The sequence below is a fragment of the Malus domestica genome, chromosome 08 (genome assembly GCF_042453785.1).
Source record: "Malus domestica chromosome 08, GDT2T_hap1".
NCBI classification, from domain to species: Eukaryota; Viridiplantae; Streptophyta; class Magnoliopsida; order Rosales; family Rosaceae; genus Malus; species Malus domestica.
Window position 1 is genome coordinate 7,438,757 of NC_091668.1, and position 11,494 is coordinate 7,450,250.

An 11,494-nucleotide genomic window follows, 5' to 3' on the forward strand; every position below is an offset into this window, starting at 1 on the left:
TCGTTTGGGTTATCTTCGAACGCCATATAAACGAAAGGGGAAAGAAGACGGCGACGTTCATTCAATTCCATTTGTTTTATTACAGATATTATGCATACAATAGAAGCAATCTCTTGCGGTGTTTACACAAGGAAAAAAAAATCTATAAGAGTTTTCCCTTTCGTCGAAAACTTTGATGCAACAGAAAACGCTACACGCAAACGACATTCTAAAAAAGAAAACGACGGAGACCTTTTATACGTATTTCTGAAACTTGAAGGATGTTTCCTCTCCTTTTATGTTGTTATCAACAGAAATGTACTATAACATTACACAGCTCGCTCGATTTCTCCGTTCACCAGTATATCCACCAGTTGCAGTCTTGCACCATTGCGTCATCTTCTAGCTACACAGTATATCATCGGCAGCATTAACACGAATTTACAAGATGCTCCGAGCGCAGTAACCATTCCAAAACTTTCAATAAAAACCCCATGCTTTCCATAATGATCCCATCCTTGACAGTAGCAAAGATCCTCAACGGCTACTTATAGCATACTGCAGTATTCAAAACAGTCGAACTAGGTTAATCGATGTGCTTAGTTATCTTGCTGAACAAGTTATTTCAATGATATGAGATTCTCAATCATAATTTGTGTGACATTATAGTACCTGTACTTGATTCTTGGTTTCCCTATGCTATGCGTTGGGACGATGCTTATAGGTCAAGGATGAAATTTGGGCAACAATAGGCAGATGACTGCAGAACATTACATCACATTTGACCGAGCTTGTAAGCGAGGTTTGGACCTGATGATAGTTTCATCGCTGTGCCTAATCCATTCCGAGAGTCTCCAAGGCTTCTGCCATTTCCATTTGAATTGGACTAACCACTGGTGATGACTCCTCTTCCACCTCCATAGCTTCCCAGCTTTCCCTATAACTGCGACTTTTTTTGCTGGCAAATGCCCGATGGGTACCATCTGTAATAACAGAAACTTGCACTTTCTTAGTTTTCCTAGCCAAGGACAGAAAACAAGTCACAACTCTAAAATTTAAAGGAGGATGAAATTGACCTTTCGTGTCTTATCTATGAAAGCTATCGATTCTCTGACTGAGCCATTGGCAATGCCTGCTGTATATTTCAGCTGTTTTTGTGCTGGCACGGAGATTGGCGACAAGGGACCATTCATGTCATCAGCAAAGTGTTTCAGTGAATTGCGTGAGTTCTCCTGATCATTGACAGCCTAAAAGTAACAAAGATATACAGAAAATCCTTCACATACTTGAGTCAAGGTTAAGAAGAGTACAAGAAGAAACTTTACACAATGACTAATATTCTCACCGAGGCAGCTGTTGCCAATGCAGTTGCAACCTCTTGTTCTCTCACCTTCAGTTCCTTCTCAACTTCCTTTCTTCGTGTCTCACTCTGCCGCAACAAACCTACGAGTTCTTTGAGATGCTCTTTCATTTCATCGATTTCCATTTCTTTCTCCCACAATTGGCACCTGTCAGCATGTGAAATGATACTTAGAATTCCATAACAAAAACAAAAGGTAAAGTAAAACTACACCAGAACATTAGGTCAAAAAAGAAAAAAAAACCTTGTATCTGCAAGAGAATTGAACATATATTGAAGCAAGTTCTTTGCATCTGCCATTGAGCGCAATTGACTCCAACGCCCACGGTTGGTAAAGGCACGCTCCCGTTCTTCTGCCTCTGAAAGTTGTGATGCCATTGCTACTATTGAGTTCGATGTTATGCTAAGCATGTTCTCAAGTGATGATATTCTGGCCATTCGTGCATTAGGTGACATGGAGGATGCTCTGAACAAACAAAATACACAAATAAACCACCAGAGAGAGAGGAATTTTAAGTTTCTATGATTCTATATGTTTCATGTTAACCATTACATCAGATTGCAGACTATAAAATGTGGAAGAAGACAGAATTATAAATACGCAAATGTTTAACATCAAACACACCGGGCAAAGCCATTCTTTCCTCTTGGAGGACTAAGGCCCTTCGAAGCAAATTCGTTTAATTGCTTCAACATGGCCAACTCTTCCGCCAGTGCAGCTCGTCTGGATATCACAGCTTTTAATAATTAAAATCTCCAAAAATATATCTGATAAATGCAGTATTAAACAAACATATATTTATGCGTACACTTGACTTTGTTTCTCATATTCATGACGAACTTCATGTACATTCACCATAACTTCAAGCTCATGATCAAGCCACCGTTGCAGCGATTTCTCATTGCCCTAGTGGTTCAACTTGAGTTAGAATGATTCAAAATCCAAAGGGTAGAACAGAAAACGTACGAAAAGAAGAGGAATCAAAGACCATTACCTGTACATGTGTCCCATTTCCATTGGCAACAACTGGTAAAAGTTTACACAATTAGAAAGTTTAACATTAAAGGAGAAGACCTGTGCTGTGAACTGTGAAGCGTGAAGACCCTATGTTATAAAAAGGCATTTCTCCACATATGAGGTAATTTTAGAAACTTGGTAATTACATATGAAGGTGAATTTCATATTTCGATAGCTCCTTGGAGATAATAAATGCAATTATGAATGCAACGAGTGTCCAGAACTGCAGCAATGAAAAGCATACCTGAGCTGTCACGAGCAGAAGATTTACGAGCTTCTAGCAATTCTTTCAGCCTCTTGGTAGCCATTGCAGCCTCTTCAGTCTTTCTTTGAAGAACCTGAAAGAATGGACAGTATTTAATTCAACTACCATAATTCAATGTCTTGTACCACAGAGCTTGTGATGAAGGCAGCAATTGAGATAATATTCCCAATTTGATTTGGTTTTAATAAGAGAAAAAAGCAACTGAGATATACTCACCATTTTCTGGCGTTGATTTAACGCTTGCAGCTTATGTCTTTCATATTCATTTCTCCTGCCTTCTTTCCGTAGCTATTATAGAAAACGTAAATCAAAGTTCGGAGCAATAAGTAATAGAGGAAATCCAATTCAGACTAGAAAATAATTAAAACATGGACGCACTCATTTCCACCCTTTACTGTTAGAGCATTGATGCATAAATCCAAATAGAAGGTGCTCACACTTCATAAAAATTATAGACACGCATATACTACTTAATAAGTAAATATACAGGTAACTGGGTTCTAAACTACTTAATAAGTAAATATACAGGTAATTGGGTTCTAAGTCGTACTGCAATTTCCAATTCGCACTCATTACATCAGATAGATTAATTAATACAGAATAATAATTCATAGAATACATGTTTCCTTTTAAATGAAAATCCACTTGTGAGCTTCCATTTAACTTTAAAAGTTCAGTGGAAAAAGAAAAAGAAAGGAAGTAAATACCTGCAGCACTTCCTTCTCTCGAGAGGCTTTCCACTGCCGAAATTGTTCTGCTTCTTGTTTTATTCTTTGTTGCAGTTGAACCTATTATTTAAAAAAAAAAAAATATATATATATATATATATATATATACATATATAATAATAATAATAATAATAATATCAGTTAGATGCAGAGAAAATATTAGCCTTAATAGGAAAAAAATATGAGTGATGAGTCTAAACCTTTTGTGCCTTTATAGACTGGATTTCATCTTGCAGCCGCTTTGCTGCTTCATCACTTTTTTGTTTTTGCTTCAAAAGTTGAACCTGGCTCTCTTGTTTCTTCTTAAGATCCGAAATCTGGTATAAAACATTAAACAAGAGACCACAATTGGATTACAACGAAGTCCACTGCTTAACCAAAGAGAAATAGTCATCCAATCGTAAGAAGAAATATGGTTACCTGTCCCTCAAGTGCCTTTAACTTCTGGGTATGAACATCTTGCAACTTTTGTGGTTGTCCATCACCAGCAGAAAGATTTTCAACTTCACCGAGCAAACGGTCTCTATCTTGCTGCAGTACGAAACAAGAACAAACTTGAATATCGGTTCCCTCAATAATAAGACCATCAAGTATAAAGGCTTTATGTTAACCTGCACAGTTCTTTTCTCATCTTCTAATTCCAAAATTTTCTTTCCAAAATGCTGCTTGAGTGCCTCAGTGTCAGAACCTTCAAAAAATTTCATCTCTGACTGCACCGATGTCAAATGCAATGTTACACATAAATTCTGAGAAGACATTAATTTGATTTTAATTTAACACAAAGCAATACACACATGCAAATGGTACCTCTTTTTGCTGTAGACGTTTATTCAATTCATGCAGCTCTTTGTCCATGGTATTTTGCAGAAGGTTGTGCTCCCACTCTTTTGCTACTTCTTCATCAATGTCCTGGGAATCTCCTGCTAAAATAGAAAACCCTACCGTATATAAAATAGCTTTAAGTAAAAACATCTTCACTTCAAAGAACTTCCCCAACACTACCGATGCAAATGAGCTAGCCTATAGGTGCTTACATGCATAGTACAACAAAAACAACAAAATTTACACAGTTGCAGATGACTTAATTATGAATTAACTGTTTTCGGCAAAGTCCTAAACCAGAGATAAGTGATACCTGTTATTGCTTCACCCATTTGATAGTCTGCCGATTCCAAACTTTGCAAACCCCTTTTTAGGCCATCAGTTTTTACAGAGCAGGGGCTACCATCCTGTAAAATGATGTTTTAGATTTGTAAACGTGTCTTTCTAGCTGACCATACACGCTCAATATATACTTTTACAAAGTGAAATAAGAAACCAAGACAAGTTACAAGTCAAAATTAAATATATTAGTACTTGAAAGAAACAAGATGAAAGAAATGTGTCAATCTCTACTAGAGCGTGTACCACATATTGAGAAGCTCTTTCACACTGCTCTACACCATTGCATTTACTGCGGTATTCATGAAGTTCCCGGCAAAGATCCTCATTAGCAGCTTCAAGCCAAGTAATTCTTTCCTTGAGAACCTAGATAATTGGTAAAATCACTTAGAAACTTATATATTCATACCTAAGATATGAAAGAAATAACAATTACATCTATCCTAGTAACAAAAACATTATTCACAGTTTTATCATTTGCGGTTTTTCGTTCATGGAACAATAGTGGCTATACAATAATACAACCGGGTAACTCTGACCGTCAATGGAAAAAATCAGACATAAAGCTTCACTGAAGTCGTACCTGTACTTCATCAGAAGAAGATCCTCCTCCACGTGAACAAAGTTCAGCTTGCAAAAACTCTAGCTGTTGGCGCATCTTTAGCATCTCGTTGGACATGGGATCTCTATTTACCTGTTACAACAAATCAGAAAAGCTACATAAATGGCACCGTTACAAAAGGCAGAAATTCTGTATCTACAATGGTAACGACTCTGAATGAAAACCATGAATAAGCATTTATTCTGAACAACTTACAATAGGCTTATTTTGGATATTGCGAGCTCGATTTGCATACTTTAACGTGTTCAGGGTTTCCTCAGCATTGATATCAGCAGGACTGATACAGGCTGTATGACATAAGGAAAAACATAGTAGTATCATGTACCATGCAGATAGGTATCATGTATCCTGTCATTAAGCAAAACTAAACTTTCTACACTACAACTTTCAAACCAAATAAAGTTACCTATCATAACAGTTCGGCTGTTACCACCAAGCGAATCCTGAAAAAATCATTATATTTAGTATAAACTTCAAATATAATAAAAACAGAAAAAGTTAATAGGAGCTTCATGGACATTTTATTTAGCATAACTTTAGTCAAGAACATTTTGTCAAACACTTTACCACAAAGTTTTACAAATTTTTTAATGGAACCAAACCTGCAAAAGCCGAGTAAGTTTACTATCTCGATAAGGCACATGAAGACCTTCTTTGCGCTTCTTCTCATCACCAAGTGCACTGATAACATTCCCAAGGGCAAGAAGACCCTTATTAATATGAACTCCTGTTTAATATAAAAGAATATCCAGATGAAAATGTATAACAGAAATGCGCTTTAGACACACAAATTGATAAAAAGAAGGATATTTACCTTCCTTAAAACGCATGCCATCAGAACCTGTCCTCTTGGCTCGCTCAGACCCAGCAAGATCTACTAAATGCAACTTGGCGCACAGATATTCTTCGTTCATACTCCCATCAAGACCGCTGTTTCCATTACATGCCGAGTTGACCTTATGCATTTGCTCTAATGTAATGGTGAAGATGGCATGTGAACGACTATAAACATAAAAAGAAAAGGAACGAGTCATTAATTGAAACCAGTGGCACGTACTGAAGAATCCATCTTAGTAGACAATAGAATCTCAGACAGATGATAATAAAACAATTTTTTTTTTAAATGTACCAACTCTTTCTCAAGCATTACAAGTAAAAAAATATTGTCTTTAGACATTTAACAAAAGTTTTGGAAAAAATGAAAGTCCTTTTCACGTAGCAAAGAACAATTACCACTTGGTGTACATTCCATAGTTAAGGAGAAATACATATAACTTAAGCGAAAGGGAAGGCACATAGTTTACCTTGATTGATTGTTCATATTTGTACTCCCTGTTGCCCTGCTCAACGATCCTTGTTCAAGGCAAGCAGCCATTTCTTTTAGTGTACTAACACTGAGTTCAGTGGATCCGGCCAGAGTAATAACACCATTTGATGATTCTCGAATTTGTATTGGTGGCTTTCCAGGGGATGCTGCTTTCACATGCCCGTTTGCACCTTCTGGTTTGCTCAAAAAACTAGGATCGAGCAAGTCTCGTACTTCTTCTTTTAGAATCTGTGCATCAAAATCTCCAAGTTAGATTTCAATAATGTAATGCAGGTACATAACAAATAGTCCCATGGTATACACTTTGACAAACCTCAATAAAAGACACATGCAACTGGAATTCAGTTTGATGCTTCAAAGTTTCAATTTTGCTGAACAATACATTCATAACTTGTGGGATAATTCCCGATTGGCAACCATCTCTAAAACCAGTGCCCATGGTATATGTTTTTCCAGAACCCGTCTGCAGTAGAATTAAAAGGTTAACCCATAGCCCAGTAAATTGTAAGGAAAGCTTAACAAATGAGTGTAAACTACAGACGCGCAATCTCAGCTCTCCGCGAAAAATATAACTACCTGACCATAAGCTAGGACGGTAGCATTATATCCATGAAACAAACCATCAACCAGTGGAGCGATACGTTCTTCAAACATTGCAGATGAGGGGGAACCGGTACTCCCATACACATTATCGAAAGTAAACGAATGCGTGCCAATCTGTACCTGCACCATTGTCGCATCAGCACGGAGATTAAACATAAATACTCGTGCTTTTGGTCCGTAGCATGCATCAGCATTGCTCTAGGTGTTAAGAACCTTGAAATGTCCAGTAATCCGAGAGTACATAAGATTGAAACCCAACATATACACTTAAAATACCAAATTAAGAGAAAATTGATTTAATTTTACAAAAAGAGGTCCTTTTTGCTCATAAATAATTAAAACCAACAGAAAATCTTCCAAAATATTAACAAACCCGATAAAGAAATTTTGACTTCCATGAAAAGTCACGAGTTTTCGGGATTGAAATGAAAGAAAATGTAGTCATTACTCATTAGCTCCCAATGTTAACCAATCAATAATTCCCAGTTCTAAGTTGGCTCGAGAGTGTGCTCGAATCCCCAACCCCGTAGTTTAGATTAAATTAGAATATCGCTCGAATCAAATAACTCCCAGTTCTACATAATTCTACAACTCAATAAAGTAGATGAATTTAAGGTAAAAGTGTGAATTATGATCCGAAATCAAATTGCCGAGTGAAGCATGCAATCCTGATGCTCACCCAGTAAGCACATTTGGATCTAGATCTCCCAAAAGATCGATTCTTCGAATTCAGTTAGTTAATCTAGAACACAATTAGTTACTTAGAGAGAGAGAGCGAGATTGCAGTAGAATTAATGGCTGAGAGTGAAAGCGCGGAGGGAGTACCTGAGGCTTCCCAGGGACGACAGTGACGCAGTCTTTACACCCCTGAAGCTTCTCGTCACCGATGAGCGGCCGGATGTGCACCGCCACTTTGACGCAGCAATCCTCCCCTGCTGCTTCCATTGCTACAGGGGAAGATAGCCAGATAGCTAGAGAGAGAGACACAGAGAGAGACACTTGGAGAATTCAATTCAGGAGGAGAGAGAGAGATCAAACCGTTCTCATTGCCTGAGAAATTGGGAGAGAATTTGAGAGACTTGGAAAGTGAAACGACAACTACAAGAACCAGAAAAGAAAAGGAGAGAGAGAGAGAGAGTAGAGAGAGAAAGCTGAACAGCTGGTTGTGAGGAGGGAGTGTTAGAGAGAGAAAGTAAAAATAGTAAGAGAAAATGGGGACCGTAAGGGTAGTTGGGGAAATGGGCGGGCAACTGCTTGCTGGGGGCACAACCACCACTATCATTTTCCTTCCGCTTCACTACTCACACAGCTCTTCCCTTCCCCAAACTTTCGTCCCACTCTTTCCCAAAATGCCCCTTCTTCTGCTTTTGCAACGGTCTCTCGTCCTACACCTTTCCCGCAAGGGACTGTGTCCGGGTGTGATTTGTCCCCTTTGCCCTTTTTTCTGTTATGGGTTGGTTTGACGGTGCCGTTTTGGGGCGGGAATTTGGTAAGTAAAAGCGACGGGCAATAGCGTACTCTAGCCACAGGGAGCCACGTGACATTGAGTCTTCAACTTTTATTAATCGGAGTTTGGGCAAACTGGACTGAAAGGGGCTCGTTTGGAACTGATTTATGTGAAAAAGTATTTGTTTCTCGATGAGATAAAATATTTTTATGACATGAGTATTTTAAGTATTTTTTTTTTTTTTTTTTTTGTGTCAAACACAATTACAAACATTTCTTATGATTATTCGTCTACATTCAATAAAGACGCAGAAAGTATAGTTCACAAGAACGAATGATGTTAACAAACTCTTTGAGAGGATGACAAAAGTCAAGGATCAAATACTCACATGCACATGGACAACTCATACAAAATATAATTCTTGTAATAAAAAAACAATTCATGCTTTGGACGATTAACGTCAAGGTTGCCTTTAATAAAATTCACTCGAATTATAATACGTATACAGTTATTAATACGCGGAGCCCAAACGTCGACAAATGTCCCAAATCCGGTATTTAGCAGGGCAAGTGCGTCTATAGACAATGGGGGGCGATCGAGTGTGAAAAGTGACAGTAGAGAGGCATTAGGGAGGACCCAAAGGAGTAAAGCAAGTCGACGGAAAGGACAGTCCCACACAAATTAGACGCAGCCAGCTTGTGGTCTCCCACATCACATGGCAATTTAGAGTCCATAACCCTGCTGGGCGCACTCTTTCCAGTCAGATAGCTCGGGCTCGGGCTCAGAACACAACACACATTCATAGACTCCGATGATGATGGTCCCACATTTTACAGAATTTGTGGCAGTTAAGGAAAAAAAAACTCACTTCAAGGGATCGTGTTCCAGTGTGACTTCTTAAAAAAACCAGTGCATCGTGTCCTATTCATAGTTCATACTTAAATGGCGTAATATGATTAATAGTTTCCGTAGTGATATGATAATCAGAAGATAGTTTTTAATGTAAAAAAATTAGAATTTAAGTTCATGCGGTGAGCTCGGTTATGATTTAGATTCAAAATTAAAAAATTCATCAACTCTCTGTTAATTATTAGCACATGAAGCTTACATGTGAGGCTAAAAAGATAAAGTCAACCTCACATGTTAGCCTCACGTTCTAACGATTAACGGAGAGTTCCAGTTTAGACTCATTTGTGTGGCTCACGTGCTAATAATTAGTAGAGAGTTTGACGGAATTTTCAATTATGGGTCTAAATCCATACAAACTTCAGCAGTCTAAAGTCTGGTAAACAGTAATGCACATTACTTTCTTTTTTTTTGGTAGAAAGTAATGCACATTACTTAGGCAGTGGTTAAAAGCCCTCGTGGTGGTTGCATTGTGGATTTACAAATTTTGATGGATTTAAAGAAACTGTTACAAAGTAGATGAGAAAGAGCCATCAATGGCATCAAAGGTAAGAGTTATTGAAGGTATGCATTCTGATTTTGATGGTAGATGTTGATTAATTATCAACGGTATATTTAAAAATGCAAATTTGTCGTTAATACATTATTGATATTAGGATTTACACATAAACTTCGATATTAGAGTGTAAGTCTCAACTTATGTCGATATTAAGGTTAATAACACGAAAAATGTCGAAATATAGTCAATAGACTCAACTTTACTTTTTTAAAAGCGCAATTAACCTTAACGGAAAACTGAGATTGTGATAGTTGTATTATTGGGTTAAATTAATCAAATCAAAGAACCAAACATGGAAATTAGGATCAAAATATCCAATACATACATATAAAACATAAAATGTTGTAGACAAAGGAGGTCGGCTAGATTATCCTAGTCAGAAATCCATGGCACCACCCCATATCCTGCAGCGTGCCAAACATTTTTTTTGGTGGGCCAAAACTGAGATATAATCTCATTTTTCCATTTTTGTAGGAATTTGCAGTACAGAAGTTTGAACAAAAAATGAGTACAGTCCCATGGCATAATGTGGACAAATAAGGGGACCCGAGTCAAGAAGGATTTTTGCTTTTCGTCAGGGGAGGGAGGGGAGGAACTTTATCATACGTATCCTTACCTTTACTTTGTAAAGCGGTTGTTTTCACGACTCAAACTTTTCGATCATAAAGGAACATATTTTCCATTGCGACAAAGCTCGCACTCATAATGTGGACAAATATTTCTGCTAAAACATTAATATGTATTATTAGTCGAAATGTCACAATTGTGATCGGTGTAGGTAAATCATTCCTTTATCTTTTTAGACTATTTTTGAAATTACCAAAAACAATTTCATACAATCAAAAGCGTTTCTTACTAACTCAAAAATACTACTGAATCATAGAAGCGTTTTTTTACGGGATCACCTAATTCAGCACTTTGTAGCAGCAGCATCGGTGCTTTTTTCTGAAGTGGTAGACTGCAAGTTAAGCAAAAGCAGTTGTTTCTGCAGTTCTACAACTTCTCCTTTAGTGAGAATGAAGGCAAGAAGGGGAAAAATAATAAAATAAAATAAAATGATCATCACCACACACAAGTTTGAAGTTTCCTCCATCTGTTCCAAACCTAACTTCCCAACTATTCAATTTTCTGAATTCGACCGTTGGGTCTGGATGCAGACCAAGCAACTAGAACAAGGTCCCACTAGTACAGTTTGTTGATTAACTGTGGTGATCTAAATCTCAATATTCCTAACTAGAAGATGATCTTAATCAACATCGAAAAATATGGATTAAGGTAGCTTAATCACCTCACTCTTAACGAATTTGAAGTCTAAACAACTTTACTTGTGATGGATAATGATATTTTGAGTACTAAACCAGGAATTTGAGGTAACAAAAAAACTCAACTCACCTGACAATATGGAAATGAGTCTGTAGATGAAACATGATGTGTTACTTGCATTTAAACAAGGCACCTAACATGCATCCCCATCAAAATAACTATACTCCAAGTTTCCAACACTAGCTAGCTTCTCGTT

At 37.4% G+C, this 11,494-nt stretch overlaps 1 protein-coding gene across 2 annotated transcripts; it reads right to left on the reverse strand.

Annotated features, from left to right (window-relative positions):
* Window positions 1–56: 56 nt before the first annotated feature.
* On the reverse strand, window positions 57–8,477 carry LOC103441093 (kinesin-like protein KIN-4A). Of its 2 annotated transcripts, none has more exons than XM_029106864.2 (26): window positions 7,889–8,477; window positions 7,037–7,183; window positions 6,774–6,923; window positions 6,438–6,688; window positions 5,948–6,135; window positions 5,736–5,860; window positions 5,540–5,576; window positions 5,329–5,420; window positions 5,095–5,205; window positions 4,758–4,877; window positions 4,486–4,579; window positions 4,158–4,273; window positions 3,962–4,060; window positions 3,771–3,881; window positions 3,551–3,667; window positions 3,330–3,410; window positions 2,839–2,910; window positions 2,602–2,695; window positions 2,335–2,366; window positions 2,149–2,246; window positions 1,965–2,063; window positions 1,584–1,805; window positions 1,325–1,487; window positions 1,056–1,226; window positions 652–962; window positions 57–537 (listed from the first exon to the last, which is right to left on the reverse strand). In XM_029106864.2, exons 1-25 carry the CDS (start codon window positions 8,006–8,008, stop codon window positions 750–752), a joined length of 3,123 nt encoding a protein of 1,040 aa, XP_028962697.2. In that variant the 5' UTR covers window positions 8,009–8,477; the 3' UTR covers window positions 57–537; window positions 652–749. The 2 variants fall into 2 exon arrangements, with proteins under 2 accessions (XP_028962697.2, XP_017189389.3); XM_017333900.3 differs by having other exon boundaries at window positions 4,158–4,270; window positions 7,889–8,403.
* Window positions 8,478–11,494: the final 3,017 nt, after the last annotated feature.

Coding starts and splice junctions, on each gene's coding strand:
- LOC103441093 (XM_029106864.2), bottom strand. CDS start 8,008: ATGGAAGCAGCAGGGGAGGATTGCTGCGTCAAAGTGGCGGTGCACATC. Junction 5,577..5,735: donor AACTTACTCGGCTTTTGCAG/GTTTGGTTCCAT, acceptor TGATTTTTTCAG/GATTCGCTTGGTGGTAACAG. Junction 2,911..3,329: donor GAGAGAAGGAAGTGCTGCAG/GTATTTACTTCC, acceptor TTTCTATAATAG/CTACGGAAAGAAGGCAGGAG.